At 55.9% G+C, this 24,768-nt stretch overlaps 2 protein-coding genes across 4 annotated transcripts in view; one reads left to right on the forward strand and one right to left on the reverse strand.

Moving 5' to 3' along the window:
* Positions 1–8,887, forward strand: part of Unk (unk zinc finger) — a 30,474-nt gene extending 21,587 nt beyond the window's left edge. The window contains exons 8-16 of one of the 2 annotated variants that reach the window (XM_075990110.1): positions 105–247; positions 581–781; positions 1,432–1,497; positions 1,908–2,082; positions 3,328–3,429; positions 3,536–3,724; positions 5,883–6,064; positions 6,642–6,899; positions 7,497–8,887. In XM_075990110.1, the coding sequence (XP_075846225.1) occupies positions 105–247; positions 581–781; positions 1,432–1,497; positions 1,908–2,082; positions 3,328–3,429; positions 3,536–3,724; positions 5,883–6,064; positions 6,642–6,899; positions 7,497–7,652 (1,472 nt within the window). In that variant the 3' untranslated portion in view covers positions 7,653–8,887. The remainder of the gene's footprint in view (positions 1–104; positions 248–580; positions 782–1,431; positions 1,498–1,907; positions 2,083–3,327; positions 3,430–3,535; positions 3,725–5,882; positions 6,065–6,641; positions 6,900–7,496) is intronic. The other variant, XM_075990109.1, reaches the window with a different exon arrangement.
* A 1,200-nt stretch (positions 8,888–10,087) lies between these two features.
* On the reverse strand, positions 10,088–24,495 carry Unc13d (unc-13 homolog D). 2 transcript variants are annotated; one of them, XM_075990111.1, is made up of 32 exons: positions 23,983–24,495; positions 23,283–23,318; positions 22,937–23,044; positions 22,764–22,823; positions 22,606–22,672; positions 22,202–22,385; positions 21,470–21,514; positions 21,265–21,333; positions 21,085–21,154; positions 20,804–20,908; positions 20,524–20,616; positions 20,344–20,447; positions 18,791–18,908; positions 18,594–18,718; positions 18,398–18,488; positions 18,258–18,314; positions 18,080–18,177; positions 17,859–17,910; positions 17,651–17,781; positions 17,431–17,551; positions 16,968–17,111; positions 16,679–16,777; positions 16,331–16,537; positions 16,109–16,177; positions 15,039–15,118; positions 13,089–13,194; positions 12,943–13,014; positions 12,456–12,539; positions 12,241–12,361; positions 11,930–12,053; positions 11,339–11,535; positions 10,088–10,513 (listed from the first exon to the last, which is right to left on the reverse strand). In XM_075990111.1, exons 1-32 carry the CDS (start codon positions 24,097–24,099, stop codon positions 10,392–10,394), a joined length of 3,276 nt encoding a protein of 1,091 aa, XP_075846226.1. In that variant the 5' UTR covers positions 24,100–24,495; the 3' UTR covers positions 10,088–10,391. The 2 variants fall into 2 exon arrangements, with proteins under 2 accessions (XP_075846226.1, XP_075846227.1); XM_075990112.1 differs by lacking the exon at positions 23,983–24,495 and adding an exon at positions 23,481–23,595 and having other exon boundaries at positions 10,089–10,513.
* Between the last annotated feature and the right edge of the window lie 273 nt (positions 24,496–24,768).

Raw genomic sequence — 24,768 nt, forward strand, 5'->3', positions numbered from 1 at the left:
CCCGTGGAGGCAGGGACATGTATGGCCTCCTTTAGAAGATATGCAGATATAATTTACGGAGACAGACCTCACTTCGCACCTGCTGACCCCACCCTCTCTTGCAGCGCCACCCTTAAATGATGACATGCAGCCTTCCTCAGCTGTATCCAGCCCCACCCAGCCGGGTCCTGTTTTGTACATGCCATCTGCTGCCGGAGACTCGGTCCCTGTGAGCCCCTCCAGCCCGCATGCCCCTGACCTCAGCGCCGTACGTGCCTGTCTTGGGGAGTGGGTGGGCACCTTGCCTGCCCAGGAGCAAGCTCCTGCCTCTCCTCTGCCCCAGGAGCTTGAGGCCCTGGTATTTGTTCTGGGGCTGAGGGCAGGGAGGTGGGGATGCATCTTTAGAGCCAGTAGTGATCAGCCTGGGCAGGGCTGGGATAAGCCTGTCACTACTGTCTGTCAAATCCCTTATGAGACTTAGGGGTCCCTGAGTGCTTATTGTTGCTCATTGACCACAGCCCTTTGAAGCAGGACTGGAGGGTGGCCATTCCCCTGTCCACACTGTACCCATTGCCCACCGCCCACCTGTCCCCTTCTGCAGCTCCTCTGTAGGAACAGTGGCTTGGGCAGCCCATCTCACCTCTGCAGCTCCCCACCAGGCCCTAGCAGGAAGACTTCAAACCTGGAGGGCCTGGTCTTCCCTGGGGAGTCCAGCCTTGCCCCTGGCAGCTATAAGAAAGCTCCTGGCTTCGAGAGGGAGGACCAGATGGGAGCAGAGTACCTGAAGAATCTCAAGTGCCAGGTAAAGGGTGCAGGGGCAGCAGAGGACACTGAGATTGGCCTTTTGCATGGGGCAGAGCAGCTTAGAGGTGAGGCCTGGCTCCCTGGGGGGAAGGACACTAAGAGCTAGAAGTGAGTCCATTTGGAGCGTCTTCAGGATTGGGCAGAGAGTGGTATCACCCCGCTTCACTGCTGAGGAGGCTGCACAGACCCCTCGCACCCCGGAGCTGTTTCTCGTGTTTCCTTTATAAACCTGTATTCACTCTACAAAAGGCTGCACAGCTTCCCCAGAGCCATTGAGTCAGTCAGTAGGTAAAAGATGTCCCCTTTCTCTCTCAAACTGTGATGTCTAATGAAATGACAGGGCCTGGGGGACCAGAAGAGAGGACTTCCTAATAGCAGGAGACAAACCTGGGTTTGTCCAGAGGTTAGTCACCTAGGAGGACAGAAGCCTGCCTGTTCAGGGTAGGAGGGGACGGGGAGAGGATATAGAAGTGGAGAGAGAGAAACCTGGGAAGAGGAAGCGGGTTGTGTGTGGCAGGTGACAGCCGCTGTCACTCCTTGCCCTTCCCTGTATCTGCAGCCTCAATGGACCTAGCAGGGCCAGGTGGACACTAGGTTTGGATCTGCCCAGTACCACAATCACTTCCTGCTCCCTCATTTTTCTCTTAGGCTAAACTGAAACCCCATTCGCTAGAGCCCAGGAGTCAAGAGCAGCCTCTGCTTCAACCTAAACAGGTACAGAGTTCCTGGCTCCCGTCTCTGCTCTGGTATCACTGGATAGGACAGGCCCAGAGCCCCAGCAGGTTTCACCGAGTAGGGTACCAATTCCTCCACAAACTAAGGAAGGACTCAGGCGGGCCCAGCCCCAAGTCCAGAGAGGGTGGGGGTCAGACCCCGGGCTCATCTCCTCCTAGACTTACCATTCACCAGGAATGATTAGGGAATATCCCAGTGCCAGGCCTGCAAGGGTAAGTAGCTAATGGCTTCCGTGTTTGACTGTCCACTTTCTTCCACTCAGCAAGGTGGGCCTGGGACTGCCAGCCAGGCCTGTAAGTACTGGCTGCTCTAGCCCACCTGCCTTGTGCTAGTTCTGCCACAGCTTCTGAAGGCAAGCGCCCCATTGCCTCTCCTCACTCTCGTTGCAGGACGTGCTGGGCATCCTCCCTGTGGGCAGCCCCCTGACCTCAAGCATCTCTTCCAGTATTACCTCCAGCTTGGCAGCCACTCCCCCCAGCCCTGCAGGCACCAGCAGCGCCCCTGGCATGAATGCAAATGCTCTGCCCTTCTATCCCACCAGCGACACGGTAGAGTCGGTCATAGGTAACTAGGCAGGGTTTGTTTGCAAGCCTAGGCCTGGATCTGGAGTCAGAGACACAAGGTGTCTGAAGTGAGACCTGGATGAGCACCGCAGACTTTAGACACGGGGAGAGTCAGCATAGATGCTCTGGGTCCTCTGAGTTCAACATGGAGGCCAAGACTAGGCCATGGAGCCTTTCATGAAAGTCACGCCACGCAGCCCTAGGTGGTTCACCTTCCTTGGGAAGTGTCTTGCACATCTGTCCTCAGAGTGCTGGCAGTTAGACACTGGTGCTGTGGACTGGGTGTGCTCAGGTGCAGCATGAGTACTTAGCATGGGTAAGGTGCTGGGTTTGGTCCTCAGCAGCAAGAGGAAGAAGTCAGGCCCCTTTCCATCATTACTTATGTTGCCTGCTTTGTGCCAGGCCCTGGGGAATCAGGTGGTAGTGTGCTGCTCCTGCCTTCAGGAGAGAAACTGTACCTCCTGCCAGGCCAGTTCAGCAGGGAGGCACCGGCGTTTGTCAGGCACCTCAAAGGCCCAGAGTTGCTGACTCCCAGTAACTCAGGGTGAAACTCCAGGAGGCTACACCACACACCTCTGTCAGTTGAAGCTGCAACCTTGAAGTCAATCATTTTTTCTTCCTATTTTTTTTTTTTTTTTGGTTTTTCAAGACAGGGGTTTCTCTGTGGTTTTGGAGCCTGTCCTGGAACTAGCTCTTGTAGACCAGGCTGGTCTCGAACTCACAGAGATCTGCCTGCCTCTGCCTCCCAAGTGCTGGGATTAAAGGTGTGTGCCACCACCACCCGGCTCATTTTTCTTCTTAAGATGAGATTTTGCGCCGGGCGGTGGTGGCGCACGCCTTTAATCCCAGCACTCGGGAGGCAGAGGCAGGCGGATCTCTGTGAGTTCGAGGCCAGCCTGGTCTACAAGAGCTAGTTCCAGGACAGGAACCAAAAGCTACAGAGAAACCCTGTCTCGAAAAATCAAAAAAAAAAAAAAAAAAAAAAAGATGAGATTTTGCTATACATAGCCCAGGCTGGTCTCAAACTCTTAGTCCTCCTGCCTCAGCTTTCTGAAGGCAGGGATTACTGACATGCCACACCACAACACACTGGATTGGGCCTTGATTCCTCTTGGAGTATGAAAGAAGGCTTCATAAAGTGCTGAGCAGAGAAACAGCAAAGGCAGTAAATGAGGTGCTCAGGATCAGGAAGCCTGGAGCCAAGGGCATGTTTCTGGGGAGCCCACACTCCGTTTTCTATCCCTAGAGTCTGCCTTGGATGACCTGGACCTAAACGAGTTTGGAGTAGCAGCCCTGGAGAAGACTTTTGATAGCAGCACAGTGCCCCACCCCAGCAGCAGCACCATCGGTACTGGGCAGGGGTGGGCCGGGAAGGCCTGGGGGGCGTGGGACTTCACCTGTACCCACATGGTTTGCCTGGTCCTCACGCAGTCCACCCTTTGGGTCTCTTACAGGTGGCAGTCTGGTGCAGAGTTCTGCACCTGTGAACATCCCCGGCTCCTTAGGCAGCTCAGCCTCCTTCCACTCTGCTTCTCCGTCCCCTCCCGTCAGCCTCTCCTCACATTTCCTGCAACAACCCCAGAGCCACTTGAGTCAGTCAGAAAACACATTTTTGGGGACCTCAGCATCACATGGATCTTTAGGTAAGAAAGGGACTGGATAAGAACCTCGTGCCTTGTAGCAAATTTCCTTGTCTGCTTCCTGTGACACTTCAGCCCAGCTGTAGGGGAGAGCTAGGGCTTCAACCTAGACATGTTCTCTGATACCTACACGGTTGGACAAGTGGTCGGAAGCCACACTGCTGCCTCAGCTTCCTGTGCTGCGGAATGTGTGTAGTGGTTGTGAAGAGGAAGGGACGTGCCCAGGCATCTAAGGTGAAGGCTTGGTCTTCAGTGCAGTTTTGCCTGATCATACTAGTGTGGCTTAGTGAGCTCAGGCCTAGCATGGCCCAGACTCTGGGTCTGATCCCCAGGACCACACACAACCATTGTATCCATTCACCCAGACCTAGCAGCTGGTCACATCATCAAAGATCAGCAAAGAGCAAAGGGAACAGTTAGACAGGCCCACCCAGTCTTAAGTGTTCCCCTCATGGCAGGGAGCGGCATCAGGGACCCATATCTAGCCCAGGCTGCTCTTTGCCCCGCCCAGCCTTAGAACAGAGGGGATCTGTGTAATCTCCAGGTTCAGTAGTGAGACTTGCAGTAGGGAACCTACAGGCTGGGCCACCACACCCAAGCACCTTGGCTCCTGGAATGGAGGCTGTGGGAAAATGTTCCCTGAGGTATTTGGTACACACAGCATTCAACAGAGGCCCCTGCCTCTCATCAACAGCTCCCTGGCCCTCACCCTCACTCCTCAGCTATTCAGAGAGCTCCTAGGGGATTCTGGATCTCCAGTCAGAGAGGGGACTTAGAGCCTCTGAAGTTCTGCCCAGCGTAGGGACTTCCTCCCTTCCGCCAGGATTTTAGAGCACCTACTCAGTTTGGAGACGGCTTCTGTGCTGAGGTTGGATCCAGTTAAATGCTGATGCTGTCTTTCTGACTCCCATACTCTGAAGATACCTCACCTCAGCTCTACCTACTGGCTCTACATGTCCCCTGCAGGTGACCCTCTTGCACTGCTACATAGATACAAGTGCCACCTAACACCCTGGAAACAGAAGCACACTGGCTCCTAGTCAGGGGATCTAATGTACAGGGTGCTCTCTCTGTAGAACCAGCTCCGCTACCAGAGTGAATAACACCTGCACGGGGAGGGCAGAGGTGCAGGTGAACAGAGCCTGGTGCCAGACCAGTTTGTCTCTCCTGGCAGGATAGGTTCAGACAGTGCACACTGCAAGTCTGTCACAGGACAAAGTGCTCTCTCTCTCTCTCTCTCTCTCTCTCTCTCTCTCTCTCTCTCTCTCACCCTCTCTCCCTCTCTCTCTTTCTCTTGGCTTTTTGAGACATGGTTTCTCTATGTAGCTCTGTAGCCCTGGCTGTCCTGGAACTCAGAGATCCACCTGCTCTGCCTCCCGATTGCTGGAATTAAAGGCATGTGCCAGCAACGCCTGGCACTCTCTTTTAAAAACAAGGTCTTATTATGTAGCCCAGGCTAGCCTCAAACTCAGAAATCAGCCATGAAGTATGCACCATCACACCTGGTCCAATGTCTTCTTTCTTTCCCCCATGTGCTGGTATTGCTCATAGGGGGAAAATGTCTGAAACCTGGATCATTTAGTGGGAAAGGGAGCAGAACCGAAGTCACTGGAATCGTGTGTGGGGGTAGAGGGAAGCTAGAACAGTGTACAGTGTCAGCAGGCAGCTGAGTGGGATGGGGGACAGGCAGCCTGTAGACGGCAGGCTTCTGGAGTCAGACGCTCAGGCTCTCCTGCTCTCCTGTCCCCTTAGTGGTTCTTGCTAGCGCATTCTTTGTCCTGCCTGCAAAACAAGAAGTCCCAAGCTTCCCTGGCCGCTCCTGCTTCAGCCTGCTCATCACGGTGCTGGCTGGTGGCTTTGGCCTATCTGGTCTTGTCAGTCAGGACCCTGCTCCACCTTCCAGTGGGGTAAAGGAGCTATGCAAGAGCTGCACAGCTAAGATGCCTTCACAGACTGCCCTCCACACAGCCCTAAGCCCCTGAGATTCACGTGTACTGGCAGACAACACTGAAGTGTAGACCTGACCTAGCCAGCGATCTCTTCACGTGCTCTTCTTACATACTCACCCGGTGTTCAGCCAGCCCCTGGCAGCCCAGGAAGGGCTGGCCAGGGCCTGGGCGTAAGCCCTCCACAGCTGATGTTCCTCCCCTCCCTGGGGCAGGTCTGAACGGGATGAACAGCAGCATCTGGGAGCATTTTGCCTCTGGAAGCTTCTCCCCAGGCACTTCCCCTGCCTTCCTATCAGGGCCAGGGGCTGCTGAGCTGGCCCGGCTTCGGCAAGAGCTAGATGAAGCTAACGGCACCATCAAGCAGTGGGAGGAGTCCTGGAAGCAGGCCAAGCAGGTACTGGGCCCCACGCCCACCTGCAGTACCCAGTGCCTGGTGGCATCAAGCCCAAGCCCATCCTACACAGCAGGCATTCGGGTGGGGGAAGCAGGGGCCTAAAGAACAGAACAAAAATGTGTTTGCCCTCCCCCACACTGGTCTTGCCAGTCGGAATGTTACAGTGGCTGGCACCACAGGCCTGGGACTCCATATGGGAATTGTTTTTAGAGTGGCCCCAGGACCTCCTGCCTGTCTCTGCTTCTAGATTCTGAGCTAGGCCATCTGTCCAGCTGCTACCAGCTGCCTGTGGGGTGCAGGCTAGGATGTGAGCCCTGTCTTGTGTCCCTGTCATGCTGAGCCCGTCCCCTTCCCTGCATACAAAGGGAAGGTCTGCTGAGGTCCTGAAACCTTTCTTCTCTGCAGGCCGCAGCAGCCTTCTCTCTGCCCCCTCCCCAGACAGCAGGCCCAGCTTCCTAGCAGGCCCCATAGCCAGAGTGGCCCACACTGGCTCCTGAAGATGCTCTCTGGGAGGGGGAGGGCAGGGGACCAAGGAGAGGGGGCCCTCGTGATCAGACACTGCATATTGGGCCCGCAGGCTTGTGATGCCTGGAAGAAGGAAGCAGAGGAGGCCGGTGAGCGAGCCAGTGCAGCCGGAGCAGAGTGTGAGCTGGCCCGCGAGCAGCGAGATGCACTGGAGCTGCGGGTGAAGAAGCTGCAGGAGGAGCTGGAGCGGCTACATACTGGGCCAGAAGCCCAGGCCCTGCCGGCTGCCCCCGACCTGGAGGCGCTCTCGCTCTCCACCCTGTACTCCCTCCAGAAGCAGCTACGGGTCCACCTGGAACAAGTGGATAAGGTCAGCAGCCCTGAGGGTCAGGAGTATGGGGTGGGACCTTCCCGAAAGCCCAGTGCTAGGCTGATAATGATGGACGTCTGTTGGAAGATGAGAAAATGCCCTTATGGAGAGCAAGGAAGTAGTGGTGGGACAGTGTCCCCTCCCTGTACCGTTAACCTAGGCTTAGTCATGTGCCTTGCCCACAGTGCGTTCTCTGGTTGTCCATACTTCAGAGTGGTCAGGCCACAGGTGCCTGCTGGTCCCTAGGGGTAGCCTGCCTGCTGGAAGCAGAAGGATTTTGAGAGTTTTTCAGTAGTCAGTCCCTTGGCATGCCCCCTGAGTCTCACTGGTCTTTCTTGGGTGCCTAGGGTAAGATCACAGGTGACAAGAGGCATTAACCTCTGTGCCAGCAAAAGCCCTGACTGATGGGAGCTACCATTCAGCTGCCCTTGCACCTGGCCGTCAGAGCTGGGACAGCAGGTGGAGCTGGGAGCTGAGCTGCTCTCACCTGCCCGTAGGATCCTCCTCCTGAGGATGTGAACAGAGTCAAGAGAGCTGCTTGCTCAACTCGGGGCCAAGCAGGTGACAGAGACCTCTCCATTCTCGCCTTCCGTGCAGGCCGTGTTCCACATGCAGTCGGTGAAATGCCTTAAGTGTCAGGAGCAGACCCGGGCAGTGCTGCCGTGCCAACATGCTGTGCTGTGTGAGCTCTGTGCTGAGGGCAGCGAGTGCCCCGTCTGCCAGCCTAGTCGGGCCCATGCCCTCCAGTCGTGACCCTGCAGACCTGGCCCAGCTGGGCCCAGACCTTTTCTCCTAGGACTTTTTAAAGTATATATATGTATGTATGTATGTATGTACGTATGTATGTATATGTATATGATTATGTACATGTATACATTTCTGTGTGCGGGTGTGTGGTGCCAGTGTGTGCACAGTGTCTGTGTGTGTATCTGGACATAGGTAAAGACGCACACTTTAAAACAGACTTACCAAGCACTTTTTAAAGAAAGACTATTTTGCAGTCCCCTCCTGTCCATTCCCCATCCTTCCTGCTCAGAGACAAAGTCCCCTCTTTTCCCACTGGCCTTTTGGCAGTGAATATGTTTTTGTCTCTTTTTTTATGTAAGAACTAACTATTTTTAACTTCTTCCTGGGGCCAGAGCAGGGAAGGATGGGAAGCTGGGAGGGCAGGCTCCATTCACCCTGCATTCCAGGCCAGGGTCTGTCACAGTGTGGACTCAAGTCCCCAGCTCCCAGCTTTGAGGGCTCAGGGGAGGCCTGAGACTTTTAAGCCAGCCTAGCTCCTGGTTTTACCAAATATGTCTTTAACCCCGGGGACAGCCACGGAGCTGGCAGGCCAAAGCTGCAGGCTAGTCCCACTCCCATACCTGGGCCCTTGGAGCTCCTCAAGGGTCAAGGCCTAGCTCTGTCTGTCCCTCAGAATCTTCAAGCCTGGTCTTCTCCTTGCTCATTTCTTCTGCGATCTCCAGGACAGCCTCTTTGGCCCCACAGTCACCTGACAGATTGGCACTGCCCTCACCTGTCCCTGCCTCCCTCCCTTTGGCACATGGCTGTAGGGCCGATGGCTCCCTCCCTCTGGCAGCTAGCAGGGCGATTGTTGGGAGGATTGCAGTCTGAGGACCTCCTGGGAGGCGTTGTATGCATTCCTTGGTGCTCTTTGAGTGCGGCTGAGGTACTGCCGTTGTGGGCAGACGCCTGTGTGCATGTGTGTGCGTGCCTGTCCGATGTATATTGTGTTTAGCTTCAATTTTAAAAACTGTTCTGTACAGAGATGCAGTGGATGGGAAAGCAGAGTGGGCAGAGGGAGGCAACCCTGCTCCCAGCACTGGGTGTCCAGTGGGCTTGAGAGGGCTAAGAACATCTGCCCCAGCCCAGGCCCCTCCCTTGGGCTTAGCACGAAAGGGCTTTCAAAGAATTAAGTGAAAACTTTCTCCTTTTTTACAAAAATGCAAAAATCAACAAACTTGGAAATAAACCATGAACTTGCAGTGCGTGTTTGTGGGGAACGGGTCAGCAGAGGATCCGTCCAGACTTCCCTAGAGTCTGCCCAGTGTCCATTCCCTGCGCCCATCCTAGTGGAGACCTCCCAGACTGTGTGCCTCCTGTCCAGGGTTCTATGGTGCACTATTGATGCTCTCCGAAAAGTGACGGACAGGAAGGAGGAGTGTGTCACTGAGGTCCCCTGCCTCCCCCTCCCTCGCACTGAGGAAGTACCCTGCCTTAGATAAACCCTTTTACTCTGTTCCCCACACCCAAGCCAGGTGTTCCGCCTGACCGCAGCTAGCCTTGCCACCTCCTATTTATGTGCAGACTGAGTTTATCAGGGTCAAGTTTGATGACCCCCAGGCTTAAAGCTCTGACTGCCAGCGTTCAGGAGACTCTCCACACACAGCCTGCTGTCCAGAGCAGGAGACCCTCCACACACAGCCTGTGTCCAGAACAGCTACTCAACCTCATGGTCCCCCAACACCAGATCCCTGTCCTGGACAGCGATCACAGTAACTGCTAGGTAAAGTGTGTTCAGAGTCATGGCCTAGGTGAGGCCTGAAAGGTGGCTCAGCGGTAAAGGTGCACAGCACCCAAGTCTAACCGCCTGAGATCGATCCTGGAACCCACGGTAGGAGACCAGCCCCTGATACACACTGCTCCAGGGCTGACCTCTGCTTCGTGGCCACAGGGGCTCCAAGAGCCAGGTGGGGCATGCACCATATTCTGAGGAGGACGCAGGCATGCAGGGCCTGACAAACCTGGGCCCACTGAGAGCCAACTATAGACTCTCCGAGGGCAGTGGGTAATGTGTTATTTTTATTTTCACTAGGAACATTTCTAGGTGGCAGGTGCTGTCTGAGGGAGGAAGCCTATTCTGTAGACAGCCAAACTGTCCTTTCTGCTGCCGTCCCATCTGTGCCAACCCTGCTTCCTGCCAGCTCTCACCTCCTGCACCAGGGCGGCTTTGACAGGATCCTCTCGTCCTCTAAAGTCTGCCCACAGCCCTGGTCCCAACTGCCTGGGCCCTGCCCCAGTAGCCAGAACTGGCAGTCCCTGAAGGCAGATGGCCCTCAATGATTCCTTTCCCAAAGCAGCTTTTCTGGAGGGAGGAGCAGAGACAGGAAGTACTCCTCTGTGCTGGAATGTGGCAGAGAACAGACCAGGGCAAGAGGGGAGGGGCAAGAAATGATAACCATCTAGACAGTGGTGGAGCACACCTTTAATTAATCCCAGCACTCAGGAGGCAGAGGCAGGCGGACCTCTGAGTTTAAGGCCAGCCTGGTCTGCAGAGCAAGTTCCAGGACAGCCAGGACTGTTACAGAGAGAAACACAGTCTTAAAAACAAAAGATAAATACTGGTCATGGTATTCCAGCACCAAGGGCTGTTCTGCCAAGAACTCTGGGCCCTCTGCCTACCGGCTCTCCCTGTGTTACCCCAGAATGAAGGGCGGCTTCCTTCCCTCTGTCAGGAAGACCCTAAGCTTCCAGGCTTCACTTCCACGGCTACTGTCCCGGGGGTGGGGCATGCTGGGAGGCCTGCTTAGCTCGCTGCCTCCTCAGCTTCACAAAGGCCTGGGCCTCGCGATCTCCCTTCCGGCTCTCCAACAACTGCAAAATTGGATCCCCTGTGGAGAGAAAGATTTGAGGGTCAAACTCCTGGTTAGAAAATAGTGCTGGTCCACCCCCATGCCAGCCTTGAAGGAAATTGGTGGGCACACACAAGCTAAATTCCACAGGTATGTCTTGACAAACGAAACTGGAAACATGATGGGTCGTGGGGTGGAAACCACTGCCTCTTTCCAGGAGAACCTGAGGCCAGACAGCTAACGCCACGTGTCAACTTACTCCCTTGTAAAAGAGTGTGAGCCTGCTCGCCAACTTGAGAGAGTTGGAAGTCAATACCTAAGATACTTTTTAAGACAGTCCAGCTGGGCGTGATGGCGCACGCCTTTCATCCCAGCATTTGGGAGGCAGAGGCAGGTGGATCTCTCTGAGTTCAAGGCCAGCCTGGTCTACAAAGCGAGTTCCACAACAGCTAGGGCTACACAGAGAAACCCTGTCTCAAAAAACCAAAATAGACAGGGTCCTTACTATGTAACTCTAGTTGGCCTCAAGCTGACAGCGATCCACCTGCCTGGAGCGCTGGGTGTAGAGGGGTGTGCCATCACACCCAGCCCTGAGATACTTGAGTGTGTCTCATGACACACAGGCATAGGGACTTCTCTGTTATCAGACTTGGCACGTGTGCCCTGCACAGAGATCAGGCCGCCGGTCACAGGAGCTAATCCGTTTCCCCACTGAGAGAATCACATAATTACTTTCAGAGCTTGAATTTCACTGGTCTCTCCATCAGAGAGGAGATTTGTGAAATACTCAGCAAGCTGAGCCACAGTGCCTGTTCTATGGGTGTTCATCTCCCAAGAGAGCCCTGCCCTGGGACTCGGGCCTACCGTTAGGCGCAGGGTAAGTGAGAGGCAAGCGAGTCTGAGGGGCTTCGCCAGGCTCCTCACAGCCGGTCAGTCCAGGCACCCTGCAAAGTGGCAGGAAGGCCTCCCCTTCCAGGTCATCGGCTCCCAGCCTGTCATGGTCCAGCACGGTGAGCAGGAGGCATGCCCAGTCTTTTTGGCACGGCTCAGCAGGCACCAGGCTGGCAGGGAATTAGGTGCTCAGTTAGTTCCCTGCCTCACTCAAATCTGCCATCAACGGTCCCTCCCTCCAACATACAGAGTCCCCTATGCTGAGAACAGCAGTTGCCTCTCAGCCTGGTCATCTCTCACATGGCGTAACACCCACTCTCATCATGGGCTGACTTTACAGCCAGAGGTCCTGTGACCTCAAGGCCCATCTTCAACAAAGAGCAGGTACCCGAATGCCTCTGTATTTGATAGGAATCCATCCCTTCCTCCCAGGGACGCATACACCTGTCCCAAGAACTCTTCCCCTCAGGCCCAGTGTGGTCATCTCAAGCACTCCTTATAGGAGGCGGGGTATCGAGGGAGGGAAAAGGGTGGGGGAACAGAGAAGAGTAGGGACCCACTCACAATTCAAAGGTCTCATCAAAGAGTGGGTGGAGTTCCTTCTTATGCTTCTGGGTCTCCCTGGGGGCCAGCTCAGGGAATTCATGTCTGGGTTCCAGTGTCAGCTGGACAAAGGGGTCACTGGCACCTGGCAAGTGGCCCGGATGGGGGCGTTGCTGACTGAGTTCCAGCCACCACGACACCCCACACTGCTTCCCCCCCACCCCAGCTGTTATCTCTTAGTCCCCTCCTGATAACCAGAGGAAATGTGCTCAGAGCTCCCGCTGAGCCTCCAGGATCCTGGTGAGGAGAGGCCCAGGGCAGCCAGCGCTCACCATTAGAGTCCAGAGGCAGCAGGCTGGAGGCACTGAGCAGCTCCACGTGAAGCTTCTGCTCAGAGGCGCGGTAGGAGGCCTTGATAGTGACGGCACCCAGCGGCTCAGAAGTGGTTTCAGCCTGGCATGGGATCATGCATAGGCATCAGCTGGGAGGGAGCCGGGCGAGGCCTGCTGTGACCCTCAGAGGGTGCAGGGCAGGAGGAGTACCTCACCTGCTGCTGGATTCGGCTACAGAAATACTTCTGGATGAGCTCCCGGCTGGAGGCCGCCTGCAGTTCCAGGTCCCTCTGCAGATCCTGGAACGGCACATCAGGGCATCTACCCACATTTACGCTGCGGCCAGGCCCCCCTTGCAGAGGGTAAAAGGCCATAGGAAGTGCTGGGCCCTAGGACCACAGAGAGGCAGAGGTGCCAGACGGCCTGCTCTGAGCACACTCTCCCTAGTGCGGGCATGTAGTGACCCTGAGCCTAGAAGGACACTACACTTACATTATTTCTTTCCAGCATCAAAATTTGTAATGATTTTGAATAAGAGGCCCAATGTTTTGTATTGCACTCTGTTTCATGAGTGATGTAGCTGGTCCTGGATACAGGTGGATACAGAAAGACAGGCTCCCTGCCTTGACCTCTTAATTAGGGCCTCATCAAAAGACCCTAACTAGGCCCCAGGGTCATTCCCCACACTGCTAAGAATCCTACCTGGAAGGTGGCTGTGTGCAGGGCCTCTGGCGGCAGACCACAGCCCTCAGCGTGGAAGCAGACCTCCAGGTTCTGGGGAAGAGAAAAGAGGTGACTGCAGGTACCCCAGGGTTAATGTCCTCCCAGCCGCCGGTAGGTACAGTTACCTGAAGGGCTGCCTTCAGCCTGCTAGAGGCCAACGGCGAGCTACGCTGCGAAGACGCCACCTCCGCCAGCACCGTGAGCGTGTGCGTCCACAGCAGAGTCAGAAGGCTGCCAGGTGCCGGACACAGGCCAGGCAGCAGGGAAAGAAGCAAAGGTGCTCTTCAGAGAGGGGCGGCCTCGGGAACCCAGGCTCACCCTACCTTCCTTGCCCCACCTCCCCGTCCACCAGTTCCGCAAATGAGGCTGGGGCAAAGCTGGCAGAGGGGGTACCGAGGAAGGGTTGCTCTGGCAGAGGGTGAAAGGGGAGTACCAAGGAAGGGTTGCTCTGGCAGAGGGGGTACAGAGGAAGGGTTGCCCTAATAGAGGGGGTAAAGAGGAAGGGTTGCCCTAATAGAGGGGGTAAAGAGGAAGGGTTACTCTGGCAGAGGGTGAGAGGGGGGTACCAAGGAAGGGTTGCTCTTGCAGAGGGTGTAGGGGGTGGTAGAGGGGGTAAAGAGGAAGGGTTTCTCTGGCAGAGGGTGTAGAGAGGGTACAGAGGAAGGGTTGCTCCCAGAGTGAGAAGGGGGCAGGTCAAAGGAGTTGTTAATTCCGTCAATGCATCTCTTAACCTCAGTGGAGAACGCTCTTGAGGAGTAGTGCTTTAGCAAACCACTAAAGGGGGAGAGGACAAGCTGGACCCCAGGGTAAGATAGGATTGCAGCACACAGCATGGGTAAGGAGAATAAGATGAAGACAAGAACAGGAGCTGAGATCTAACATGCAGCCCCGTAGAGCTGAGCAGGTAAGGATCCTTTTATTTTTTTCTGTACATTGGTGTTTTGCCTGCAAGCATGTCACTATGAGGGTGCCAGATCCACTGGAACTGGAGTTACAGATAACTGTGAACTACCATGGGGGTCCTGGGAATTGAACCCAGATCCTTTGGAAGAGTGGTCAAGGTTCTTAACCTCTGAGCCCCTGAGCAGGTCAGTATCTTCAACAGGCCCTGTGTCCTGATGGAGGATGCCTGTGATGGGGGTGTAGCTCAGGAGTACAGCGCTCACCAGCATGTGGGGAAGTAGGCCTTCATTTGAAGTAGTGAGTGAACTCATTTAATACTCACTTAGCAGCATCAGGTACTGTTCTAGATGTTTCTGAGCAAAGCTCTTGTCTTAGTGGAGAGTTAATTCTCATTTATGTGAGGAAAAACAGAACAGAACAAAACAAACAAGAAAACACTCAGCAGCCGGGTGGTGGTGGCTCATGCCTTTAATCCCAGCACTGGGAGGCAGAGGCAGGCGGATCTCTGTGAGTTCGAGACCAGCCTGGTCTACAAGAGCTAGTTCCAGGACAGGCTCCAAAACCACAAAGAAACCCGGTCTTGAAAAAACAAAAAACAAAAAAAACAAAAAAAAAACCACTCAGCAATGGCATAAAGAAATCCGAGCCTACAGGGGCCCTGCTTGCTGCTCAGTAGGAGGAAAAAGAACTGTAGGAGGAAGAGCCCAGCTGCCAATCAGGGCCCAGGTTCCACCTGGAGGCAGGTGAGGTTCTGGACCAGAGCTCTGCACGTGACCACTCATTCCTCAGGAGAGGCTGGGACTGGGATCATGGGCAGTGACAACTTGGACATCTTGAAGCCACTAAAGAGGAACAAAGAACCCAGGTATCCAGAGCCTACACTTTGAACATCCCAACCAGAAGTCTCCCAGAGCCCCAACCGGGGCTCATGCCTGGACCATGAAGCAGTCAGGGGCCCTGAAGATGGGCCTGGGCTTGGAAGAATACAGGGAAAAGCTTGCCATGGTCAGAGCTCGGCAGAACAAAAGGGGTCAGAGAGAGAAGCAGAGAGCTCCCTGTCCCTGAAGCTGGTTGGATTCTCCAAAGGAAGTCACCAAAAGGATTCCCAGCAAGCCACCAACCCAGAAACACATGGGAGCAGTGGGCGGAGTGGGTCGGGGGCTGCCCCATACCTGCTGAAGTTCTCCTGGACCAGGTTGGTGTTCATGTAGAACAGTTCCACCTCTAGGAATCTCATCAGGGGCAGAATGGCCTAAGACAGACCAGAAGGACTCAGGCCTGTTCTAGTCCATACCTCGCTCACACTGTCCTGACCGTCCCATCCCCTGGGCGGGGAACAAAGCTAGGCTTTTGTGTGTTAGGTGTTGCAATGTCCTGGCTGCTCTCTCTGCTCCGACCACACCATCCTCGGCATCCTGTGGACCCACTCTGCATCTGCCGCCTCAGGACCCTGCTCTTCCTGGAACGTCCTTCCTCTAGGCATCTCACGGGACCCTTTCTCACTTCCTGTGGGCCTTGGCTCAGCTGTCACATTCAGAAAAAGGCCTTCCCTGACCACTATCGAAAAGTCCAACCCTTTGACATTTCCCAACCCCCCCCCCTTGTGTTTTCTTTTTCCTTTTGGCACTTGTAAGTGTGTGTGCAACCGTGCACACAACTGATCGTGTGTCAGTAGTTACAGTTATACCATTGCTGTAGTGAGTGCTATCTCTGCATCTAGCTATCCATTACGCCCCCAGAGAAGGAAGCCCTAGGAAAGCAGGGGTTTTGGTTACACTGATTTAAGACCAATGATTAAGTCAGTATCTGGAACCATAAGGTGTGTTTACTCAACATTTGATGAGCTAATGAATAACTCTTCCCCAAACAGTCAGAGGCACAGTGATCCATCTCCCCCTTTACACACGAGGGGCTTGGGTTCAGCTGGCTGCCATAAACGGGGTGGCAGAGGTGATAAGCCTTGGGAAGGATGTGATCCCAGACCCATGTGTTCCCAGGGCTACAAAACTAAGCTGAGCCTCCTGAGGTGAGCATACAGCACCCATCAGTTCTAGGAGAGCCTGAGGCATGACCCAGCCTGCCTTACTGAACATCCAAGGAGGACACTGAGGCCCATGGGGACATCACACCCGGGTCAAGGTTGGGGGACTGATCCGACATCCTCAGGACCTTCAACTTCCATCTACCCAGGCTCTTTTCACAACCCCAGAGGAGAAGGGCAACGAACAGGACCATTACTCACGTCCTCAGGCGGAACAGACTCCTTGACGCCAATGAATTTCTGGATGTGGGTGGCAATGCCCACCTCCAGCTGGGGACACAAATCAGGGAGACCAAGAGAGACCGAGTGAGCCAGGGGCAATCCAGAGAGTGGGCTTGAGGTTTGGGGTCAGGGGATAAACATCAGCAGCTCGGGTTCTGCTGAGGACCAGGGTAGGCAGGGTCCCAGGGGATTGGACAGTACCTGCTCAGCCAGGGTGCGGACGCCAGTACGGATCTCATGGCCCAGCCCGGCCAACGCGCCCTGCAGCTGGGCATGTAGTGTGTTCTGCAGTTGCCCCTGCTCCAACACGGCTCCGACCCGCTGCTCCAGTGCCTCCCATGCCAGCTGAGTGGGCAGCTTGTCGATGATCAGCCGCAGTTGTTCCATGTTGTTGACTACCACACACAGCTGGGGTGGGCACGGGCACAGGGATGCAGAGCCTCTAGGCAGATCCACCCCTCCCCTGGCCAGCCCGTCAGCCCCCCCAGCCCCCAAGCTCCCTGAACCCTCCCAGCCTCCCAGCCTCTCAGCCCCAGCTCTGGGTCTTACCATGTTGGCTGCCTGACCCTGGTCCTTCTGACCTACAGACAGCTCACGGGCCCGAGCCTTTATAAGGCTGCAGTAAACCAAGGCCAGCCGGCAGGTGTCCTAGGGTGATGGACCACAGAAAATGGAAGGATGGATGGGTGGGGCCCTCAACATGGGTCAATATAGGTGTCTCAGAAATGCGGCGTTTAGGGTGCAAGCTTTGTGGGGGGCCGGGAGCCTGTGAGGCACTGGGTGTGGCAGAATCGAGGCTGTCCTAAGGGGAGGCAAGGATGCCGGGGAGGTGCCATACCTCCACAAATTTGACAGTGATCATGAAGGCCTCCTCGGGGTCTGGCCAGTCCAGTTGCCGGGCGGTATGGCTGATCTGGGCAAAGCAGGTGGATAGATCCACGGCGGAAGTGCTGTGCTTGGTCAGCTCACCCAGGGGCACCAGCTGGGGGAGGGGAGACACTCAGGAAACAGGCTCATGGCAGGCGGACACAAACCTACTCCCCTAATGACCAAGCTCAGCTGAGTGGAGGCTACCGGGAGGATGACAGCAAGGCTGTGCCCGCCGCTCCTTCAGCCTACAGGACCCCTAGGCACAGAGGAGCCCGGCTGAACCTCGGGATATCAGGAGGCCATATTTTGCACAAAGCAGGCCTGGACAGTGCCTGGATGAAGGAGCTCAGAGATGGTTAGAGACTTCTACTGGCCTGGGGGTATCCGCAGAGAACCCAACCTCTCTCCCAAACCTAGGGCCCCTCCTGTACCGAGTCCATGCGCACAGCACGCTGCACCCGCTCCAGGGCTACACTGTAAGTCTTCTGCAGCCACGAGGGGATGGCTGGCTGGAACCAGCGGTGGAACCCATCCAGGGCCAGGACTCCATTGCTAGGGAGAGCAGAAGCTTAGCCTGCGGGAGGCAGGGGCTTGTCAGCCCTTGTCCTTCCGGCACGCCCAAAGCCCACCTTCAAGCCACTTGTTGCTCACTTGTCTGAGGGCACTGGGCCCAGCTGGTAGAGCTCCTTCAGACTGACATAGAGCTGAAACAGACTCTCTCCCATGTCTGGAGAAACAAGGCTTCCCACTGCTGCTGTATGGTCCTGTACCCTCTTGGCCACCTACGAGGAAAAGCTTGTCGGGGAGGGCTGTGGAGCTAGACGGACAGGTGCTCCCTGGAGATGGCAGAGGGTCTCACCAGCCACTGGAGCTCCTGGAAGGCCACGGAGAAGAGGTCTATCTTGAGGACACTGGAGGAAAGGCAGTACATGTGACAATGGTGCCCATCAGGGTCCCACAGGCCAATTGGCTCCAGATCTGGCTCCGGCCCCATCAGCTTCAAACCCATTAGCACAGACCCGGCTCCAGAACCCCAGACTCATCGGCTCCGGACCTGGCTCCAGACCCGTAGGCACTCACTTGTGGAAAATCTTGTTCCATGTGTGTCGGCACTGGTACAGATCAGCCATCACATCCCGTACCAGGCTTAGCAAGGCCTTGCCAGCCTCCAAGATGCCCTGGGAAGGATACAGGAGGTTGAATGGGGTTACAAGGGCAGATAGCACATACCCACCCTCAACCCCGTCCCAGAATCTACCTGCACCATGGGCTGATGATGTTGCTGCATCAGGTGAAACCATTCAATGGTGCCCAACTGTTGGAAGATGTGGGGGGAGAAGGGAGGGTTAGTGAGCAAAGGTCCCTGCCCCGGCCCCCACCCCCGAGGAAGACACCTACCCGCAGAGCCTCAGAAACCTGCTGGGACAGTGGAGCACTGTCTGGGCACAGTTCTCCAAAGGCCTTTGTCTTGCACATCTGCACCAAGACTCTGGAGGGGGGCAGAGCGCTCTATTCAGAGGCCTCCCACCCAGCAGGTGCCACCCCTGCACACTCAACCCTGACCCCCTGCATCAGCAAAAGGGTAGCCACTGACCTGAGGAGGGACTGCAGCCTGGATGGGGAGTCAGAGACAGACAGGGGAAAGACGGAGCGGAACTTCCGGATGAGGGAGAGGCCATAGGCCAGCAGGGAGGTGAAGGAGGTGGCCAGTTCCTCCCGCTGCGAAGCCAGGAGATGTTACAGGATGGTCGGGCCCTCCAGTGCCCAGCCCGCTTCCCTTACACCACTCACCTGTTCTGCCTTGAGCCGGCCCTGGATCCACTGGTACTCAATGCTGGTGATGGGGTGCAGGAGGCAGCTGCTGGGGAACTCGAGGCTCTGGTAGAGGCGGCTATAGGCCAACCACTGCCTGCAGGGACAGGACGCCCTCAGCAGGGCCCAGGAAGGCAACATCTCCCCACTTTATCCACCAGTAGAGGCTGAGCCAGTGGCTGATCATGTGACTCTCAGGACCTCTGTTTCTATAGATGCTGTCCAAGTCACCTGACTTTTTTGTATTTTGTTGTTGTTGTTGTCTGTTTTGTTTGTCGAGACAGGGTTTCTCTGTGTAGCCCTGGCTGTCCTGGAACTCACTCTGTAGAACAGGCTGGCCTCAAACTCACAGAGATTCACCTGCCTCTGACTCCCAAGTGCTGGGATTAAAAGCATGCGACACCACTACCCAACTGAGAGAGGGTCTCTTACATATCCCTGACTGTCCTGGAACTTACTTTGTAGACCAGGCTGGCCTCTAACTCAGAAATCTGTCTGCCTGTTTTCCAAGTGCTGGGGTTAAAGTTGAACACTATACCCAGCTTCTTCTGACTCTTAAATTGTGCTTTGTCTGGATAAAACCTCAGAACTAGGCCAGGCAGCCGGGCGATGCGTTCTTCTCCACACAGGCTAGCATGCCAGTCACGCAGGAGTGCTCCTTCTTGGCATTCCAAGAAGCTGACATAGCTCAGGGGACATGATGGCCCTTGGAGATTTATTGTCATTTTCAGAGGTTTTGTTTTTCTGAGTCAGGGTCTCACTGTATATGGTGAGGCCCAGAATGGCCTCAAACTTGCTGCAATCCTTCTACCTCAGCTTTTTGAATGCTGAGATTGATTATAGACATGTATTGACATCAGTTTCTGAGTATCAGCTCTTTACTGCTGTGAGCCTGTGACACTGGGAAATGGGGCTGCAGCAGCCAGGCAAACACAAAAGCCCAGGGCTCAGGCCAACGTTCAAAAAGGAGGCCACAAGCTAGGGGTGCTAGTGACGCACACTGTAAATCCCAGCACTCGGAGGCAGAGGCAGGCGGACCTCTGGGTTCAAGGCCAGCTACAGAGTGAGTTCCAGGACAGTCAGGGCTACACAGAGAAACCCTTTCTCAAAACAATAACAACAACAACAGAAAGAGAGAGAGAGAGTTCCTGTTTCATGAACAGCTAGAATCTGAGTTGTGCACAAAATCTCCAGATCTGAAAGTTTGTTAACTGACTCCAAACTTAAAAAAACAGTTTGGGGTAGGGGTGGGGGGCTGGAGAGATGGCTCAGAGGTTAAGAACACTGACTGTTCTTCCAGAGGACCCAGGTTCAATTCCCAGCTCTCACACATCAGCTCACAACTGTCTGTAACTCCAGTTCCAGGGACTCTAACACCTCACACAACTTTCATAAAATAAAACATTATAAACAAACACAGTTTGGACCCGAGAGCACACTCCTGAGGGCTGTTTTCTGAAGTGCCAGCCTGTTGGTTGGTGGGCAGGGCAGAGAAGGTCCCCTAGGGGTTCTGAGCAGGGCTGTGTACTCACGCCATGGACTGGTGGAAGTCTGACAGGTCCTTCTGAGTGGCATGGAGAAAGAGGATGGTGGCACCCTGGGGACTCAGCGATGCGTCCCAGAAGGCGCTGCCGGCCTAAGGGAAATCGTAGAGGCACATCGGGACCAGGCAGGTGGCTCTGGGGGGATTCAGCTCTGGCAGACAGCCATACCTGGTGCTGGGTGACTTCGTAGGACACCAGCTGCTGCAGGAGGTGGAAGTGCACTGTGTAGCTGGGCTGGGAGCGGCTGGCCACCGTGGCTCTCTGCAATAGGTTCAACAGGGCTATGAGCAGAGAACCCCATGCCGAACACAGCCAGCCCTCCCCACGTCAGGAAGGTTACCAATGGAGGTGAGCAGAGAACCCCATGCCGGACACAGCCAGCCCTCCCCACATCAGGAGGGTTACCGACAGAGGAAGACACAGCTGCTGGCCCAGGCCCCGGACCTACCCGCTTGTGAATGAATTGGAACTGCAGGTGACACTGGCCGCGGTCTGGGTAGGTCTCTGTGCAGGGCTCTAGTGGGTACCACTGGTCCTCTCGGCAGTGCAGGTCCTAGCAGAGAAGACAACAGTGACGAGCATCAGAACCCCGCACAGAGCTGAGGCGAGAGCAGGGAGGCAGTTGGGGCGGCCCCCAGGCTCAGATTGGGTCAAACCTGAAGTCCTTTACCCTGCCAGCCCTTGCCTCTCTCCTGGCCCTTCTCCCCGGCTCTTCTCCCCAACTCGTACCTGCAGCCTCAGGACCACGTTCCCCAGAAAGTCATCCTGGCCTTTATCCTTCCGAGCTTCCTTAAAGATCCTGTTTTAGGCAGGTGAAAGGTCAGCCACCTGGGCACTCAAAGGCAGAGCCTGTCTTTCAGGAGGCAGGGTGTCTGTGAGTCTGTTCCTCCCTGAGTCTGCAACACCCACCTTCGGAGCCCATGCAGGTCCGTGAGCTCCCCAAGTTTTTGTCTCACGGATTCCACAGTATCCAGGTCCCTGTTGGCCAGAAGGTAGAGTAAGAGGCAGGGAAGGGGTCCATGACCTCATCAGCAAAGAAACTTTGACACATTGTCCCCGCAACCCACTGCCTCTTTTTGTTCTCACCCCCCCGGGACAGGGCAGGGCCACTCACCACATGTCCAGGTGGAAGCTTGCGTTGGTTATGTCCTCAAACTCCCTAGGGAGAAAAGAACATGTATGTTTAAGGACCTTAGCAGGGTAGGACACCCCGTGTACATGCATGTTGGGCCAGGCCATAAGCCCAGAACCTGCCGTCCCCAATATCACCCACAGTGTGGAGTTGTGGCCCCTTCCTGCCTAGTTCTCTCTTTTTTCATTTTTTGTTGGGTACAGGATCTTTTTATGCAGCCTTGGCTGGCCTGGGACTCACTATGTAGACCAGGCTGGCCTCAAACTCAGAGAGCTGTCTACCTCTACCTCCTAAGTGCTGGGATTAAAGATTGCGCCATCCCATCCACCCCACCCCAACCACTTCATGCCTTCTTCAAGAACAGGCTGGAAGGTCCTCTGGCCACCAACCAGCCAGAGATACCCAACTGTGCCTGCTCTACAGTCATTTGGCAGGGCCTTGCCATGTAGCCTAGGTTAGCCTTGACCTCTCCATCTTCCTGTCTCTGGAGTGCTAGCATTTCAGGGGCGCGACATTACATCAGCAGGTTCATGATTGGCATTCACGTCACGGGTCTGTGCCATCTAGCCCCATCTCCCTCCAGCTCTACTTGAGGACCGAGGGCTGAACTCATTCTCTTGATCCAGGAAGATCACTGATCTCATTGGCTGGAAAACCTCCACCCCGAGGAGACCGGGATGGGAAACGAATAGAGGCTGGAATGGGACCACGTACAAGATAAAGGTTTCCTCCCAAACAGGGTTAAGCGTCTGGCTTTTGACTTGGGTGCGGTGTGTCTGCTCTTCAGGGATGGTGTGTTTCACTACGGCCTTCTGACGGCGGCGCGACGCCGGGCTGCCCTCGGGCACACCGACTCCCTGCTCGATGATGCCCAGCAGGCAGTAGGGGTCACTGAACCCTGGCAAGGAGTGAGGGACAAGACTCCAGGAAGTCAGCCAGGTTTTCCTTGAATTCCATCAGCTCCTGGGGCCCAGCCTCCTCCTGGGAACGCTGGACAAAGCTCTAAACTTGGCATCTAAACACAGGAGTCTAGCAACTGGGGTGTTCGGTGGATGGGCTCTCTGGCGAGGAGTTCAAGGCGAGACTGATGGGCTCCCGGGGCTCCCCCAAACACTTACCACTGACATCCTTGCCCAGAATGCCTTTGGCCTGTTTCACTGTTGCCTTCAGACAAAATATTGGTTTCTGGAAGGATGGGAGTGGGCGCTGCCTGAGTTGCTGAGAGGCCCAGCTTTTCACGCCCCCTCCTTGCCCAGGGTGCCCTGGCCCAGGTTACCTCGAGCCCCCCAACACGCTGCAGCATCTGTTGGTGCTCCTCGGGCTGCACCTGGAAGGCCTGAAGAGGGCAGAGGTGTGGGAGGCTAGGGACACAAGGTAGGGTAGACTGGTGGGAAGGGAGGGTTGAGCCTTGGCTGGAGGAAGATGGGTAACAGCTGGGGCTGGATTTACCTCCTGCAGGTAGCGTAGCAGTTCTGAGTCGTCCTTCACATGGTTGGGCTCTGGCTGACCCAGGCGGTGCAGGACAGTATAGAGGGCTTCCTCATACAGCAGGTCCCGCTGAGACACAGCAGGGTCACCTCAGGAACCCTGTCATCACCCAGCAGCCCTCCCTGACGCCCAGATCTCGGGCCCAGAAAGGGACAAAGAGGCACCAATGCAGTGAAGGCTGAACCTCAGAATGCTCTCTACGTGGTTGTGAGAGCCGCCTCTGCCTCTGGGGCCTGAGGGGCCTCCCTCAGAGAGGATGTAGGGCTGCTTCCCACATCCCCCACACTCTCCAAACCCCACCTCTTACCTCTTCTGAGGAAAAATGGTGGGACTGGACCTGGACCTAGGAGCAAGGTGAAAAGACAAGCTGTCCTCAGAAGCTTATCTAGCCAGGCAGGACGACCCAGGCCTGAGACAGAGGGACCGTAGCACCTCAGCCTCTTGGGCCTCTAGGCCCACCGAGTCCCCTCACTTGTTCCAACACAAGGCTCCCCAAAGGGCTCACCCCTGGGTCATTTTGCTCATCCCCTGGCCTGCCATGCCTGAGGTCCATGGGCGTTCAGCTGGCCCAGCAGTGGGCTCTCCGGCACCTGCCCCCCCTTCCTTCCCCAGAGGAAACAGTGGTGCTTATCAGGAGGCTGCCGGCTCCTCACCCCAGCTGCGGAAGTGAGGCCTAAGAGCAGGGGAGGGTGAGTAGGGGGGAATGCCAGGCAGGTCTGGGGTAGCTCAGAGGGGTCCCTAGGCAGTCCACTGTCATTGGAGATATTCCTTAAGGGGGCGGATGCCTTCAGAGAGCAGGGCCGGAGGGACAGGCCCACCAAAGGGAAGAGACTAGGAAAGCCCACCGCGGCTCAGAGAACACATGGTGGACTTCTCTGTCCAACCACAAGGCTATGCCCAGGGCCATGGAGGGCAGGTGGGTGGGGGCAGGCAACCTCCCACATCCAGGCCTCGAGACCGCAGCGCCACCCCCTAGGCTGGTTCTTGGCCCTTCATATCACTCCTACCTCATGGGTGGTTTGGGGTGGTGGATCCTGCAGGTCTCTGGCCCTGCGGCGCCTTATCTTGATGGCCTGGCGCAAGAGTGGAGGGCGCCGCTGGGGGTGGGAGAGGTGTGTCGCCATGGTGGCTGACTCTGCCCTTCCCTCTGCCACCCCCTTAGCTGCCGGGTGAAATCAGCGAAGCCGCAGGATGATGCAAAGAACCCCAAGGTACCACCCTCTGCTAGGGGAGGGTGGAGGGATCGAAGGGCCAGGGTGTCACTGCCTTGGAGGGCCTTCTCCCAGGCTCCCTGCACCTTCCTTCAGCCTCGATCCTGGCAGGATCCTCCCCAGCCAGGAGCAGAAGTGGACCGAGTGGGCGGGGTAAGCCCCACCCACCGTCCCATCGAGGGAAGAGTCCAGAGCTCTTGGCGAGGGTGGTAAGGCCAGGCTCTATGGCAGCCTGCCTCAACTATGCCTGGGCCGAGGAAGCCGACCTAGACCCGTGGTGTTCTCGGCCCAAAGTTTTCTGAACGGGTCCCAGATCTGGGTTAGGGTGGGGCAGGCAGGGCAGGGACTCCTGAGAAGCATTTCCTCGCCCAGCAGTCAGCTGTCCAGCTGGCTCCACCCAACAGGTGACATTCCAGGGGTGGGATGGAGCTACTTGGTGTTAGCCAGGGAGGGACAGAAGGAGGCGAAGCTCAGGCCCACGACTGATGGTCAGGAGGGTGCTCCTTCCCTAGCCCTGAGAGCCCCTGGGGGTGAGCCGCAAGGCCTTGCGCAGTCTGGGGAGCGTTTTGGTCAGGAGAGAAC

The sequence above is a fragment of the Microtus pennsylvanicus genome, chromosome 11, assembly GCF_037038515.1.
Source record: "Microtus pennsylvanicus isolate mMicPen1 chromosome 11, mMicPen1.hap1, whole genome shotgun sequence".
Lineage (NCBI taxonomy): Eukaryota > Metazoa > Chordata > Mammalia > Rodentia > Cricetidae > Microtus > Microtus pennsylvanicus.